The sequence below is a fragment of the Cicer arietinum genome, chromosome 5 (genome assembly GCF_000331145.2).
Source record: "Cicer arietinum cultivar CDC Frontier isolate Library 1 chromosome 5, Cicar.CDCFrontier_v2.0, whole genome shotgun sequence".
Taxonomy (NCBI): domain Eukaryota; kingdom Viridiplantae; phylum Streptophyta; class Magnoliopsida; order Fabales; family Fabaceae; genus Cicer; species Cicer arietinum.
The window spans coordinates 21,717,932-21,734,979 of record NC_021164.2 but is presented as its reverse complement, the minus strand read 5'-3'; the positions used below and the strand labels follow the sequence as shown (position 1 = coordinate 21,734,979).

The window sequence follows — 17,048 nt, the reverse complement described above, 5'->3', positions numbered from 1 at the left end:
ATTCTCACAAAGGTAACCATTCCCTACAAACATACCACCTTTAGAGAGAATAAATTTATCTCCTCGAATACACATTTGAAATCAAATTTATTAAGTAAAGGTACATAAATCAAGTTCTTCCTAACATCGTGAACATAAAATACATCTTTAAGAGTAAGTGTCTTTTCAGAAGTGAATTCAATCTCCATTGTTCATTTTCCTTTGACTTGGACAATTGAGGCATTTCCCATGTACAAAATACTTCCATCTTCTTCATCAATTGTCTTAAATAGTTCTTTGTTTTTGCACACATAGCGGGTAGCACCAGAGTCTATCCACTAAGATTCAACATCCTCAATCATGTTGTGTTCAGAAATGACAACAATAAGATTATCTTTTGTTGCACTTGAATTCTTCTCTTTGTTCTTCTTTTTCAAGAACCTGCACTCATTTTTAAAGTGTCCTGGTTTTCCACAATGATAACAACTTCCTTTTCTTTTCTTTTGTTGTTCATCATTACCATTGTATTTTTCAAGAGATTTATCAAAATCTCGATTTCTTTTCTTAAAAGATTTGCTTGAATTTCTTTCCTCAATTACATGGACCTTTTCATGAGAAATTGGTTTTTAGTATCCTCTTGTTTATGATACTCTTCTTCTAAACGAAGATGATTACTCAATTGCTCAAGAGATGTGTCCTCTTTCTTATGTTTCATAGATTTTTTGAAATCTTTCCACGAAGGTGGAAGTTTGTCTATTATGGAGGACACAATAATGGTTTCATCCGTGTGCATCTGATGTTGTTTGTAGTTTTTAAGAATACGTTCAATATCATGCATTTGTTCCATTACTTGTAGCAAGAAACTTCTTACTTGTAGCATCTTCTTGTATGTATCTTGACTCTAATTTCTCCCATAGTTCCTTTGTAGAGATGTTACTTTGATATATATCGAACAAGGAGTCATACATTCCGTTGAGAATATGGTCAATGCATATATAGTCATCATTGTACCACTTTTGTCTTTCTCTTGTTTCAGCTAATGTTTCCACTTCCTTCTCTAGTGGTCTTGTGGTGTTCAGAACATACACCACTTTCAAAGTTGTTAGAAGAAATTTCATCTTTTTCTGCCAACGGATAAAGTTTCCTCCATCGAACTTCTCCAACTTCACAAAATTAGAAGTCATTTCTTTGAGTGATGCAGCCATTGATCAAAAAATAATTGAACCTAAAGATTGTTGGATTTGTGTTGGTGACAATTGCTACAAGACTTTAATAGTGAAGTTGTTGATGGAGATTATTTGTAGCAAATTCAAAAAGTGTGTTGTTACACTAGCCTTTAGGTTTGATTCGCCTCCACCAATCGGATGCAAATGAGATAACCAGCGAATCCCCTTCAGGGTACTTTGGAAAAACTTTGATATGATTTGCACTATCACACCTAGAGTATCTTTCAATAGTATGTTACAAAAGAATGATTCCTATTTTTTATTCATGCATTAGAAAAGAATAAGATGACTTAAAATATAAAAATGGGTGAGAAAAGTAGATGGCCGATTTTTATTCAACAATTGTGCCTTTTTAAAATATAATTTTTGGAAATTTAAAGCACATGTAAGAATCAAACTCAGGACATTAGCATCTAGAACACAACCAATTGAACCAACAAATAAATCATGTTAATTACCACCAATTATACATACATATATTCATCAATATTTTGGAAATATCTCACAATCGGTCAGAGAAACGTGGTTTCTTGGATTTTTGTAGGGCTTTTTAAAAATAAAAAATAAATAAAAACAATCTTATTTAATAAGATTAATTATTTTTAAAAGTTTTTATTTGTTTGATATAGCTTTTTTAAAAATACTTAAAAGAGAAACTGACTTTAATAATTTGTAAAAAAATACCATCATATACAACATATTTATAAACAAATCATTTCAGAAAAAAAAAACACAACTTCTATTTTTCATAGCTTATAAATTATTAAATACTAAAATCAATTTTTAGAATCTGTAACAACGGTCTTTTTGAAATTACGGTTTAAAACCCTTACAAATAAACTGACGACTCAAAGACATTAAAAATAAGAGTTACTTAACTTTTACTTGTATTATTTATATCAAAAAAGATAAAGTGAAGGGAGATGGGTTGGTTTGAAAATTTAATTTTAACTAGGAACATTTTATTCTTTTCGGAGTGCAACTAAAAATATTAGATGTGTAACTAAAAATCAAAGTGGATCTGCTTATCGTTTCTATTTGAAACCAGAGAAAGTACATGGTTAAACTTTAAATCCAAAATACCTAAAACAGCTTAAGTTGTAAAGCCGTCAAAATAAAGCTCACTATTAATATTAGAGCTACTGATATGAAACGTATTTGATTGGAATCTTGCACTACAACAACGCCATTTAGTTTGAACAAAAAAAGCCTCACAAAATGAAGGTTCGTCTAACATGTCTAATTTTTGTTTCTTTGCAACGAATAAAATTCTCAGTAAAACAAAACTCAACATTCATCCACAGCTGAAACTCATTCGTAGATTTTTTCACGTTACAATTGATCCGTACTAACTCGCATTTTCCTTTGCACTAAAGTCACCTCAGATGTGTGTTTCAGTCACAAAATTTACAGATTAACTGTGGCCCTTTCTCAACCACTTTTGGAAGACAGTCCCCACCCTTCAAACAAAGTATATATTACATATAATATAGGGAACGACTAGGACTAGAGCAATCGCCATTGAAAGCATATCGCCACACAGAAAACTAAGATGAAGCAGCAGCATTTTGTGAAGAGGGCTAAACTCCAAGTTAAATAGACATCTTAGAAAATATACTCTTCTGGACATGGAATTCATCGCAAACTAGCCTTGGGCAATAGCAAGAACTTCTTCAGGTTCACATTCTGTTGCTGAGATTAAGGAAGCAGACTGAATCTTTCCAGCATGATCAAGCCTCATCAAAATAACTCCCCTGACCAAAATTCACCCATCAAAATAATCATTAAGAGGCAAGAAATGGTAGGTGTCAAATACTTCTTTTAGTTCTGAATATATAAGTAACAAATATATCATGTGTGGTCTAAAATATAGACAAAAGTGAATTAAGTATACCTTAATCAATACTATTATACCTAAAATACCATTTAAATAGTTTGCATTTTATTCTTATGAAACAAGTTTCCATGAAGGACAATATAGACTCTTCACTTACTTTTTGTATTACTGAGAAACTTAAATGATACCAATTACTTATCTTCAAAAATAAGAAGTTTTTTTTTCTGTTGATTATATATGAAACGGTAGAGTAGTTCTTATTCTTTTCAAAACAATTCAGAAATCAAATAAGCAGGAAATATGCCAAAGGGGCACAATGCAATTTTACCTTGCAAATCGTGATTGAATTGAAATATCCCGAACTTTAATTCTGTTGACTGTACCGCTTTGGCTAACAAGAACCACTTGTTCATCACTTTCACCATCCTCTGCAGAGACATCATTCTTTTACGATAAAATAATTTTATAGCAGGCGGTAAAATTAGTACTTCTAAAGGTTCAGTTTCAACTCTTGAAAACCAGTGCTAATTAAACACATACTGCTAGTTTTGCATAATATATTAAGTAATATATATTAAGAAATTAAGAAATATTACATCTTAAGTAATTAAGTTAACATAAAATAATCATATATGTTATGTAATATGAATAATTAATAAAAGGATAAATAATAAAAATCCATGTGTATGTACACATATCTTTTTTCTATGGGATAGGTCGAAACATGTTAAACATTTATTTGGCTAAAAGAAAGTATTAATTAGAAAAAATTAATACAATTCTTTTTAAAAGAAAACAACTCATCGTCAGTGGATTTGAGATCAAATCATTAAACAGAACAGATGTGACCAATATCCAGTTTAACCGACTGTACCAACTTTTCCAGTCCAATTTCGAAAACAATTATCTGAACTAGAACCAAATATATCAATGTTAAACTAAGTTACATTGAGAGAATACCTGCCAATGAGAATCCTACGACAAATACAGAAGCCAGGCGATCCTCGGCAGAAAACTGAAACACAGGCGAGAAAGACAACAATTTTCAAATGAACAGTTTATTGTTGTCAAAATGGGCATTGCAACAAATGGAAAAAATACCTTGTATCCAATCAGACCAACTCGGTTCAAAGATGACATTCGAAAGAAGCTTAAAGGAACCCGTTTTCCATAACCACTCTCGGAAACAAACAGCAGCCATGGGCCATTATGACTCTTTACACTGGGCATATAGTAAATAAATATATTAAGGATACATGTGATAAATAATCCCCAATTAGCATTATCAAGAGCTAAATACAGGAATAGATTAATTATAATCTTAAATATTTTGTAAAAAAAGTAGCATGTTCCAAAAAGTAGAAAAAAGAACAAAATAATGATAATGATACTATGAAGACAATGACTAAACATAAAACAAATAGATTTCCACTTTTTATTATATAAATAAGCCTATGCATGCCAACTAGTATCCTCAAAACACAATGTCATTTCATAACTAAGAATTTCTTTTGTAATTTAAATACACTGAAACCTTCCACGGAATTCCAAACTTCAAAGCTTTAGTTAGTAATATTAAAACAACCTCACTGCTCAGTGCAGATGCAATTCTTGTTGGCAGATCATTCAAACAAATATACCAATATTATCACAACACATAAAGAAACTATATCATAATTTTGTTGAACTTAAAATGTTCCTATCATGGAAAACAGGGTAATTATTAGCAGATCTGAACAATGTTCCTAACAAATTAAGCATATGGAGGACAATGTTCTCAACTATATCATCTTAAAGAAAAGCATGCAAGATCTCATGATTATTACTTGTTCCCAGGAAGTTTTGATATGGTTTCCAAGTCATTCCACATGGATGCTGGTATAATGTCCACACTTGCCATCCTATCCCCTTCTCGGAGTCTCATTGCCAGTCCACCCCTTGTATTTCTTCCTAGAGTGCGAATCTGATCTTAAATCAAGACAAAAATCATCTCAAGAACAAAATTTTACAAAACCACATTATGGCAACAAACTACAAATCAGTTTCAGCAACGTAATATAAATATTTTAAGCACTTTACTTTATTGTAGTCATTCCAAGTCATTACACATGGATGTTGGTCGTCTTTATTGTAGTCATAGTTTTAGCATGAAAAAATATAAAAGGGTAGTTCTTCATATCACAGAGATTCAAAACGTAATATTGAACTACACATTTTTGTATTCCCCTCTTATACTCTCCCTTCCTTTCCCCCAATTCTAAATTTTCGAAACCATATTCATCCAAACCAGCTGGTTTTCAGCACTGAGTCATTTCAAGAGATCACACAATACCACTAAATTCAATGCTTTTGCTTTCAATGAACTTGGTGATTTAAGTCACTCACATTTCGAAGTTTATGGAATTTGGAATTTAAAGTTCAAGTAATAACAGATATCATTGGACCAGATATGATGCATGGCCAAATTTTGTGGCATCATTTGAATTCAAACCATGTACCTAGCTCCATCTTGGGGTAAAAGGCTTTTAGTAGTTGTTGTACAAATAATAAAAGAAAGCAACTTGCCTTACTGCATAAGCTCAATATGACCATTCCATTGTGTGAAGCCATAGCCACGAAGTCATCATTTGTGCAACAACGGACCCATTTCAGCTTATCACCAGGAACCTTTGAAGTAAAATTATATGTATGAATATTCGTGAACAAGAATTTTAGCCACAAATCTGGCCAAAGGACAATAGAAAGAAGATATAGCAATGAATACAGAGAAGTCAAATAAGAGAACAAACCAATTGAATTGCAATGATTCCAGTCGATCTGATTGATGAAAATGAGTTTAAGGGTACTCTCTTGATATATCCTTGCATGGTAAGCATCAGCAAAAATTGATCTTCGGTGAATTCACTCACAGGAATAATGGATGTTATTCTTTCACCATCAGATAAAGATAAGATCTGGCTCAAATGTAGCAAAAGAAAAAATTGTTATTTAAGTCAATGTGTTGCATGTCATTATTTGTTCAAGTGCTATTTTATAAAAAATGCACAGTAAGTTTTAATATTCAAATATTATTTTAAAAAATAGTCAATAGCTCCATTAAATTTACTATCTCCACCGCCATGCTCTCTCTGAACTACTTTATGTGCCCATAGGTATACACTACTACACACAAACATACATATACATATTTGTTGTTCATTTTTCTCCATTATTTCACTCAGTCAAACCCTTTTGTTACTGCATGTAGGCAATGTATACAAGTATGCCCTTTTGTTGGCATGTGTTTGAGTGTGTATAGAGAGAATAAAAGAAAGAAATACTTGAACAAGTGGTGTGCCAGCAGCAGTCCGGCTACATTCTGGAATTTTGTAAGCACGAGCTGAGTATACTGTTCCCTTGTCACTGAAAATTGAATTTCACAAGCCACATAATATGCAAATGTAATGTAACTAAATCAGCTGCAATGCAGAGTGATTTCAAATACTAATAGTAACACAAAGAACCACATCCAAGAAAAGAAACAAAAACTAAAGATTCTTAACAAAGACCACATAATGACATTGCGTAGATAAAGAGTGACTGTTAATAAGTAAAGCTAAACCATACAATAAGCCCACCTACAAGTTTAGCACCTGCTAGAGAGCATTCCAGAAGGAAGGTAGCCCCAAAAAGAAGCTAAATCACAATGCCATTAATTGCATTTTACAATTTTTTTATATTTATCCTAAACGTATCTTATCCTAAATTTTAAAGGAACTGGCATATCACCATATCGAACATGATGCATATCTGATACTTCTTGACACTCGTTTCAACAATATTTATTTGGGGTGATATCTCGTGCTGATCTCCCTAATTGATATTGGCCAGGGCTATTGGATATCTCCTGGAATCCACATGGGATTTCACTCAATAGAAAAGAGTGACAAAAAACCTATTATATATCGTAGATGGCACAGCAGCAAATGGTGGAAGCATGGCAGACTAGTTAAAAAAACTATATATATATATATAGACACAGACAAAAAACAGCAAGGAAAAAAAATTAAAAACCAAATTAAGTTAATTTAAAAACAGAAAAAGAAGTTTAAACAGAAATATCGAAGAAAACAATATATCAGAAAATGAAGAAAAAATAAGCAAATAAAGAAATAAATATATATAAAAAAAAAAGAAGAAACATAATACTAATCAGAATAAGAAAAATAAAAAACAGAGAGAAGGGTAACTGGTTGCGCACGCCTTAGCAGAGAAGCGAGAACAGAGAGCTAGGTGGTCTTTGCAGTTGGTGGTGGACGTAGTTGCACACGCAATTGGGTCGCAGTCTCAGCAGAGGAAGAGAACAGGGTAAAGAACAGACAGAGAAGAAGCCCAAAGAGAGAAGAGGGTAAACTGGTAAAGTATCAATCATTTTAGGGTTTATTAGGATTTTAACTCATTTTGGGCCTGGGTTCGAGTCACACAGCCCAACCACCATATTTCACCACTAAGTCATGTCTGCCAGCTTCGTGGCAGCCACGATGGCTGTTATTAGATAAAAGTCTAAAAAATAAATGTGGCCCTTTTCAAGACAGTCTTCCTGTTTTTTTTCTGATTGACCAGGGTTTGCAAGAATTTCAATAGGCAAAAATCAGTTTACTTTAGGAACCAGAATGAAAACAAACCTGAAATAAAGGACATAATCATGTGCACGACAAACGATGAAATCAGACATAGAATCATTCATTTTCAGTTTGCCTACTGATTTGCCAATTGTTCCACGATTTTGAAGGTTAAAAGTGCTTGGCTTCATACGCTTCAAATAACCTTTTTCACTAAGTGCCTGAAATTAAAAGACATTTCACTGACACAGTACTCATTTAGTGCATGTTAGGTTTCACAGTGATTTTCTCAATCTTACTGCGAAACGAAACATGCATTTAGTAACCGATAGATAAAACAAGAAAAGTGAAAAAGATTTATACTATAGTTGCCACATACCAATAGCATTTCTTCATTTGGAATAACATCAATGTCGTCAAGTTGACCATTATCTGTGTCCTCCAAAATTGATCGCCTTGGACTAGCAAATTTATTTTTCAGATCAATTGCTTCTTGTTCTATAAGCTAAACACATGAGAAAATCAACAAAATGAAAAATCCCAGCTAAATAAATTATGTTTTAGCAATGCTAATAACCACTCTACTGAGTCCTGAGTACCCTTTAATAATTCTAGAAAGAGGGAGATAGTTAATTAGATCTCCAGTACAAAGTTCAGCTATAAGGAATTGCAGTTAAACTCAAATCTTTTACTTGCAGGTTGTTACGAATTGTTTAAGACAGATTTTAAGGCTTGTTTAGTGACATCTTTTTTTTTTTTTCCTTCACTTTCAATTACAAAATGTCATCTATTTACACTTTTGGTTAGCAAGTTGTATAAGGAGGAAAATGAGAGATTTGGGGCAACATTAGAGTTGCTATCATGTAACTAAAAGGTTACAAGTTTTAATAGTAAAAACTAACAACAATTACTTTTGTTTTCACTTTCCCCTACTCAAAACATTGAAAATAGGAGAAAAAGGTCAGATCATTTTGCTGAAAAGAAAGGATGGAGGATGGAGGTTCTGTTTGGACTAAGTGCTGCAGTAACCTTCACCAATGTCCCACTGATTCGTATGATATATTGAACAGGACAGCCAACTACAGTACTTGGGATGCTGCTGTCCAGTTACGGTTTCAAGGTCAATGCCGTGAAGAGTGAAGACCTCTTGATTCAACAAGCCAAGGATATTCTGAAGAATTATCAAGTCCAATAGAACACGGCATTCAAGAGAGGCATTCCCAGCTTTTCACCTAGAGACACGGTGCTCCGTTTTTATTTTATTTTATTTCATTTTGAGGAGGTACTGATAGGAGACCCCTGAATAGGAGGGATATGTATGAAAGTAAATAGAGAATAACATTAACAAGGAAACTCAGTACAGTTAGGTAGTCAGACTATGTTGGAAATAAAACGAACTGAGCAAAGAGGGATATGAGTCTAATATCCTGGGAAATTCTTATAATTCTTCATACAGTAATTATATATTTCTGATTGATCTTAACCATGCAACTCAGTGGAGTAGATTGGGAGTAAGGATCTTTTCAATAAAATTCATTCTTTTCTTAATTTTTTATCCAGTTTTATCATCCATTATCCTCTGCTTATGCACAATATTTATTTTTTTTAATTATAGGCACAGCGTTAACAAGTTGGCTGAAAATAATACAATTTCAGAATTTTCCATACGGTCAATTAGGTAATGCCAGTATTGAACATTTGAACTGAACAAATAGCCTTAATAAGCTAACTCAGTAACAAGCCTAACCCCACAAAAATTTACAAAGCTAATTCAGTAAGTTTTAAATGAGAGGAATACAGATTCAAAGTGATACTATACCTCCAGTATATTTTTCCTGCTGGACAACAGTTCCTCTAACTTGGAAATTTGTTCGACCAAAGATTTATTTTCAGCCACAAAGTTGTCACTCTGCATAGCACAAAGCTTATAATTCTAAATATGGTCCTAGCACAGATAAACTTATAGAAATCTTAATAAAATAAAACAACAAATATTCTTGTCTAATCAAAAGCGTGATTCTAGTGCACCTCACGAAGGGTCAGTCTTCTTAGGCTCATGTCCAAAAGAGCTTCAGCTTGTTTCTCAGAGAGATTGAACTCTGCAAATAGATACCCTCATCCACATTAAACAGCTAAAAGATAGAGAATTCCAAGCCATGATTACATGGATTTAATTTCAATAACAAGAATTTTTTGAAAGAGCGGTAAAATAAAGAGTTCCTATTGGAGCAACAACACTTAAAAAAGTAGCCTCTTCGTATCATATGCCTTGAAATTACATATTTCAAGGAGAAAATTTGGAATCAATGAAAATTAATAAACAAAATTAAAATTTGGAATTCACCATTCCGTAGCCCAGCTGCAGCAATTGTGTTACTTGAAGCTTCTCGTATTATGCGAATCACCCTATCCAGATTATTGAACCCAACAAGAATACCCTGAGTTTGCACAGAATATAAATTTACAGTCAAAATGCTCATTAAAAATGTGTACCTTCACTAATTAGTCGCATTCAAGCCTTGTTAAAATGTAATATAAAGCCATTCTTTAGTCTTCACCTAATTGCTTAAGCTTTTGGGACTGTTGACTCATGACATAATTATCAAAGGCACATTGACAATGCGGTCTACAGTTCCATCATTGACGCCCACAGTAAAAATAATCACAATCTGTATGCTGGCTTTTGTAGCTTGGCATTCGGTCATTATATGGATAAAAAAGATATGTGTTGTTAAATTAATCCCATAAAACTATTTTGCCCAATTCCTAAAGACTACGTGATCAATCCATGTTTAGGTTGAGGGGACCAAACCGAACATCTTGCTATTCCCCAATTTCAGCCAGAATAGTTTGCCAACTGTCCAACCAATGATTGTAAACTGCTCTATTGGTGAAATAAGTTCAAGCATTATACTCTACGCACATGAAAATATAGACAATCAATTTTTGTGACATACCTCAACAACATGCCTTCTCTGTTGTGCTTTTGATAACTGAAATCTTGCACGTCTCTCAACAACAGAGCATCTGAAGTCTAAGAATGCCTGACACCAAATAAAAAACATAGTTGCAGGATAAACACCCTTATAAGATGTTAAAAATATTAATGGCTCCATGCAGAAAGAAAATGCGTCATTAGGGAAATTGAATATCGAGTGCGGTTTCCAAATTAATAATTTGGAATTGATTACAGATCAAATTAGATTTTCCATAGCTTGTACAGGAACACAAACGGGAAATTCATATTACATCACCAAACAGCCAAAAGAAAGCTTGTTGGCTAGAGAGGGATTTTAAAGAAAAGGAAGATCAAAAAGCAATTTGATGTTTGGAGCTTGGACGAAAACAGTAACTTCACACCTACTGTGAGCACTCGTATTTAAAGATGAGTCGAACTCACTGCAGTTACTGTTTGAAACAGCTAAAGGTTAGTGATTCAGTTGTTACTGAAAACTAACTAAACAAACTAACACCTGAATAAACTAAGGCTGAGAAGATTACTCAGAGATCCATGTAGTTGGTGAGTCACTTAGGGAGATTTTTTTTCTCCAAATAACCATAGATGATATGGGACAAACATTATAGATTACTGAAGCCAGTAGGTACTCACCTGCAACAATTCCTTCAATCCCATTTGTTTAGGCTGTCCATTAAGAATGCTACAAATAAATCAGAAAAAAAGGTATGCTCAAATTAAGATGTAGTGTACTAACAAGGCATAATAACAATATAACATGATCAAGAAGTGAGAAAAATTAAGCTGACAAATTTAATAGAACCCATAGAGACCAGATCATAAAATAATAAGAGGCCATATGTATTTGATATTTATCATTGGAGTAAGATAAAGCTCTAGCTTGTGCAATTCCACAATTTATAGTCAATACGTTTTGTCCAACAAACTTCTCCTCAAATATCACCAAGTACAAGTTCTAGGCCAGTAAAAGAGTCCCGTGAGCCACCAGGGGTCCAATGAGTGTAGAACAGTAATCATTCCAAAAGATATTGATTTATTTATTATTTATTAAAATGCAATTCCAAGATATGGGGAAAAATAATAACAATCAATCATCAGAATGGCATCAATGATCAGAGATTCAAAATATTTAAATTGGTTATTTCGAAGAATAAAATGGGTGCAAACAACCAACTTACCCCACCATGTTACAACTAAATGTAGACTGCAGAGATGTTAAGCGATAAAGATTATTCAAAACAATCAATGGATCTGACCCCCGCTTCAGCTGCATAGTGGGTGAAATTAGTCATAATCTAATACTCAACAGTCTAGAACAAGAGAATATAGAAATTAGGACCAGAGCTATATTTATATATTTCACCTCAATGACTATACGCATTCCAGAACGATCACTCTCATCCCGAATATCACTTATCCCTTCTAAACTCTGCACAGAAAAACAAAAACAAAACAAATAAAAATGAAAAGCAAAAATATTAGGTTACAGAATATACAGGCAAACTGACTGTTAAACAAAGGCTTAGCATACCACTTCAAAAAGCCAAAGAGGACCAAAAACACCAACAATATTTGAAACTTACAAAATGGGAACCTCTTGAGTAATATAACACTTACGAAATGAGACTAAGCCAACAAGATATCTCAAAAACATGGAATAGAAAGTTGTATGCCGTGAGAAGAAATCGTAATTAGCAACTACATAACCTCGGGAGGAAGTCACAACCTGATAGGATAGTTAATTGAGAGGGCAGTTAATATGTTAGTTAGTTAGGCTGAGTTAGTTAAGAGAAACAAAAAAAAAAACAAGCAGGAGGATTGAGAGGAAGAGGGGTCTTTCAGTTAGGATTAGTACTAAGGAGATTCCTGGATCTACTAAATATCCAGGGAGAGTGTGTGTTCAGTTATATTCATTCAATAATTATTCATTTTACTTACTTCTAAAACTGGTCCAGTTTCTAACAACTAGTATCGGAGCTCCAGTCTTGGTACTGTAGGGGATTTAAAGTGAAAATGGGTTCAAGAATGATGCCAAGGTTTCACATGATGGCAATGCTTATTGACAGCTGATCAGTTCAATTGGTAATATGAAGCCGGTAGAGTTCACGACGAAGTGTGGTTATTACCAGTTTTGATGACACTAGATGGAGAAGATCACCGTCGACGGATTTCTAGGAGAGAAACCAATCAGAAGCGTTCAATACCTTTTAGAAGCCTCTTCTTATGTGTCCCCAACCAGAACATGGGGTTTATCTATAAGCTTCTCGGACAAGAAAGAGATCAGAAAATTGGTTGAAGTTTAAGAGGAGAGCCAACAGGAAGTCCAGAACCAATGGAACAGATTGAAACCGATAAAGAAAAATAAATCAAGGGTAGTGACCAATGAAGAGGTCGAGAATGTGGAAGCAAAAACAAAAGCATAAAATGATCAAGAATCAGAGTCATATTCAGCCATGTATGGGGATATGTCATGGAAACTAGCCTACAAATGCAAGATCCGGAACCAAACGTCCCCAGTGGATAAGAGTAACAAAAGTATGTATTCTTGTGAGGTATAGTAAAATCATCAAAGGTTGTGTGGGTGATGGCACAGTAAAAGGATGAGGGTGTAAAAATAAAAAATATAAGAGCAAATGACAGCCTCGAAGAAGTGGATCTTGAGCACGCAGGAAGACCTACCACCACCCCTTCAACAATCAAACCCAAGCTTGGCCTGAATAGAAGTAAGACATCATTGGCGACAATATTGAGGATGTCAAGGGTGAGGACAGGTGCTACTCTGGCCACACCAGAACCCTCAGATGACAAAGCCACCAAAGCAAAAACAGTTGGATACAAATCAAGGGTATCGCCGTCGCAACCAGAGGAAGATAAAACGAAGAAGGTATACAAAGGGAAGACGTCCTGAGTGTGTGAAGGGGATTGCAGCATTTGGGACAGTCTGTTGGCCTAATGAGCCCTGCACACCAGACAATGGGTATTTCAAAAACGATGTGCCAACATGCCATTTATACCAAGTCCATAACATTTCATGAAATGGGACCCTGGTGGAAATTTATAAAAAAAAATAAAAATAAAACTTTTCTTCTTTTCACCTCGAGGACAAGGTGAATGAATGTTTACGGGGGAATATTGATAATTGAGAGGGTAGTCAAGGGGCTTAGTTAGTTGGTTAGTTGACTGAGTCAGATAACAGAAATAAACAAGGCAAGTTGCCTATACAGAATGTGGTCAAGTTCCTATTGCATCCCAGAATTATATATTATCCAATAACTGCCCCCACAAATAGAACAAGAAAGGGAAATAAACGTATAACGCTGCTGTTGAAAAGCTGGGCTAGGGAAAAGAAAATGCTTCAAAATAGTTTTTATATAATAATAACTATTTTGCCTTAAAAAAAGACTTGCACGGCACCCAGGTTTCAAAATTTAAGGTACTAAACACATTATTTAAAAGTGGCCTGACAGCAGTTAGATATTAGTTTTTGAAAACTACCATGGCCATCTTTATCCCTCAGAGAGTACCTTATTTCACTGAACAGAAGTCAGTTGCATGCACTTCAAAGAAGACAATAACAGTAAATTGACAATGACATTAACAACATTTGGAAGGGATGAAAAAGAAATAGGAATAAAAAGGATCTTATTGAAGTACATTAATACCTTGTTTTCCACAAGTTCAGCAATCTTCTCAACCAAAGCTGCTTTGTTTGTCTGGTAAGGAATCTATTCCAATTATAAAACAAAATATGTAAGAACCTTCCAAAGAAAATAAGGTAAGTATTTCAAATGTCAGAATCTTAAAGAATCTAGAGAGATACCTCTTTAATTATAATTGCAGTCCGTTTTGTCTTAGAATCAAGCAATTCAATATCAGTTTTCCCTCTGACAATAACACGTCCACGACCAGTACGGTATGCTTCTAAGATCCTTAAGAAAGATAAGTATATATCATACCAGACATCACCCAGTGCATAATTTTTGGGAAGGCACAAATTCAAAGGAAGGGATCAAATGGATAACAAAAAATTTGATACAACAAACGTGAAGGTTTGACATCAAAAATTTGGATTAAAACAAGGTCACACAGCTTTCAAGGGCCACAGACTTCTGTAACAGAAGTTGCCAGCTTCTTTTCAGGGCTCATTTTATTTTATTGCTAACTCTAAATTTCTATTATGTAATCAAAATGCTCATTGAAGAACGAAATAAATAAAATAAAAACAATGTATGATGGAACACACAACTATCTATATACCATCACCAAAATATTTGTTATAATTATTGATTTGCAACTGCCAAGTTATCATAATTAGATTGCCACTAAAAATATGTATGAAATATTCATACAAAAAAAGGATCCTTCCAAAAACTTGATACACTTACCCAAGGTTTCCCATAATCAGCCCTCCTGTTGGAAAGTCAGGTCCCGGCATGTATTCAAGTAATTCTTGAAGCTACGACAGACCAAGACAAGTTAAAAAAGGGGGAAATTAAAAAGATTTAAAAACACACAAAATAGTAATGAAACTATGCTTTGTATGCTGTTTTCCATTGCATCTGGCTGTGTCTATGTTCTTAATGGATTTCCATTTCATCAAAAAGAGAATGAAAGTTGGCACTCACAGTAGCTTCTGGATTATGTATCATAACACAGAGCACATCTACTACTTCCCCAAGATTATGTGGAGGGATATTAGTTGCCATGCCAACCTGATGAATATAAGAATACACAACTCTACGTAAGCATATGCATGATTTAACGATGAACAAATATCAGTAGTTCAAATATGCAAAAAGGGGACCAAAAATCACCGCAATCCCAGAAGAACCATTCAACAATAAGGTGGGAAGACGAGCAGGTAGGACTGATGGTTCTTTCTGTGAATTATCAAAATTTGGAGCAAAATCTACCTGCGATGAGGAACAAATACACATAAAAGCACTCAATATTGATGTCAAATTAAATAAGAAAACCCAGAAATTGCAGGGCAAAGAACAACAGTGACTCACTGTATCTTGATCTAGATCTGCCAACAACATTGCTTCAGCCAATTCCTGCATTTTCAGACCATGAACAAATTACAATCCTTCAAAATGTCTGCCAATATGTCAAAAATTCAATAAACATGAAAACAACAAAATCAAATCCAAAACCCTGGAAACTTTCTTTAAACATAATAAAACTTTAAGCCAATTCCCTAAGGCAGGGTTTGGACAAGAAAGACTTATAAAAATCCCTGTCCTCCATTTTCCTCTAACCAAGCACTATGTTACAACAAAATCTATTAATCACTAAATTATTATTCAAAGTGCACTTCCAGTTCCACCACCCTCAGCAAAATTATTAAATGATAGTGACTTTGTTTGGTTTACTCGAACACAAAGTTCTTAAGTCATGGTCTTTATAACACCGTTGCAATAAGAAAAATTAAAAATAAAAAAAAAAGGAAAAAGATTATTTGAAAGAGAGTATTTCAACCATAATTATTTGTTAACGACATTCAAATAAGAAATAGGCATGTGAATGTTATGTCCAAGCAACACAATTTACCAAACAATGATCAACTAAAACTCAAGAACTGCACATTCATGTTTATGAAGACTAAGCTTCATGTTTCCTGGGAGTTCCTTGTTAGGGCTTAAGTTAATTCTTCAAATCCCAATTTTAACAATTCTTTTTAAGCATAAGCTGCAGTAGTTCCTCAAGAACAAATCCTTCAGATTAAGCTCTTTAGGTTAATCAAGTACAAAAAACATTATTTTAAAAGCAGTCATTTTAAAGATTATGGATATAAGTAACATGATCTTTCAATTTTCTTCTCCTTCTCACACTTCTCAAAAGTAAACATACCTCACAAATATAAAATTTCATGCCTAGTGCCTTGAATGTTTGATATTTCTAAAACTTCTTACAATTAACAAACATTGATAAAAAATAAAAAACAACTATTTGTTTGCTGACATCAGAATTCCGGCATGACAAAATATTAGTGCACAACTTCTTTACCAACCAGTAAGTAAGAAACACAAACAATTATTGATTTGAGCCCATTTTACCACATTTTTTGGTAAATAAAATTGAAGGTGAAATGTTTAGAAAAGTAAAGCTCAGACATAAAGAGTGCGTGGAAAAACACATACTTCTAGTCTGCACTCTGTGTAACGCATGGCAGCAGGAGGGTCAGCATCAATTGACCCAAAATTTCCATGACCATTGACCAGAGGAGATCGTAATGAGAAATCCTGAAAAACATTGGAAAAGACATAATTATAACAGTAGAAAAGAAAAGGAGTGTAAAAGTCTAGAGAGAATCCACAAAAAACATAACTACAAAGTAGATGAAACCATGAAAGATAATATATATATATATATATATATATATATATATATATATATATATATATTTGTGACACACATATATGGCA

The 17,048-nt window shown here is 33.7% G+C and overlaps 1 protein-coding gene across 2 annotated transcripts in view; it reads right to left on the bottom strand.

The window, feature by feature from the left end:
• Positions 1 to 2,474: 2,474 nt before the first annotated feature.
• LOC101509952 (DNA gyrase subunit A, chloroplastic/mitochondrial) overlaps positions 2,475 to 17,048 on the bottom strand; it is a 17,655-nt gene continuing 3,081 nt past the window's right edge. Inside the window, exons 4-27 of one of the 2 annotated variants that reach the window (XM_073368550.1) lie at positions 16,764 to 16,865; positions 15,633 to 15,677; positions 15,435 to 15,533; positions 15,246 to 15,332; positions 15,006 to 15,076; positions 14,441 to 14,549; positions 14,283 to 14,345; positions 11,984 to 12,049; positions 11,799 to 11,887; positions 11,254 to 11,302; positions 10,601 to 10,687; positions 9,988 to 10,081; positions 9,672 to 9,742; positions 9,463 to 9,552; positions 8,023 to 8,148; positions 7,707 to 7,864; positions 6,363 to 6,444; positions 5,832 to 5,996; positions 5,613 to 5,709; positions 4,869 to 5,010; positions 4,144 to 4,264; positions 4,003 to 4,057; positions 3,371 to 3,470; positions 2,475 to 2,959 (exon numbers count right to left, since the gene is read on the bottom strand). In XM_073368550.1, the coding sequence (XP_073224651.1) occupies positions 2,851 to 2,959; positions 3,371 to 3,470; positions 4,003 to 4,057; positions 4,144 to 4,264; positions 4,869 to 5,010; positions 5,613 to 5,709; positions 5,832 to 5,996; positions 6,363 to 6,444; positions 7,707 to 7,864; positions 8,023 to 8,148; positions 9,463 to 9,552; positions 9,672 to 9,742; positions 9,988 to 10,081; positions 10,601 to 10,687; positions 11,254 to 11,302; positions 11,799 to 11,887; positions 11,984 to 12,049; positions 14,283 to 14,345; positions 14,441 to 14,549; positions 15,006 to 15,076; positions 15,246 to 15,332; positions 15,435 to 15,533; positions 15,633 to 15,677; positions 16,764 to 16,865 (2,277 nt within the window). In that variant the 3' untranslated portion in view covers positions 2,475 to 2,850. Of the gene's footprint in view, positions 2,960 to 3,370; positions 3,471 to 4,002; positions 4,058 to 4,143; positions 4,265 to 4,868; positions 5,011 to 5,607; positions 5,710 to 5,831; positions 5,997 to 6,362; positions 6,445 to 7,706; positions 7,865 to 8,022; positions 8,149 to 9,462; positions 9,553 to 9,671; positions 9,743 to 9,987; positions 10,082 to 10,600; positions 10,688 to 11,253; positions 11,303 to 11,798; positions 11,888 to 11,983; positions 12,050 to 14,282; positions 14,346 to 14,440; positions 14,550 to 15,005; positions 15,077 to 15,245; positions 15,333 to 15,434; positions 15,534 to 15,632; positions 15,678 to 16,763; positions 16,866 to 17,048 lie in introns of both variants that reach the window. The other variant, XM_004499691.4, reaches the window with a different exon arrangement.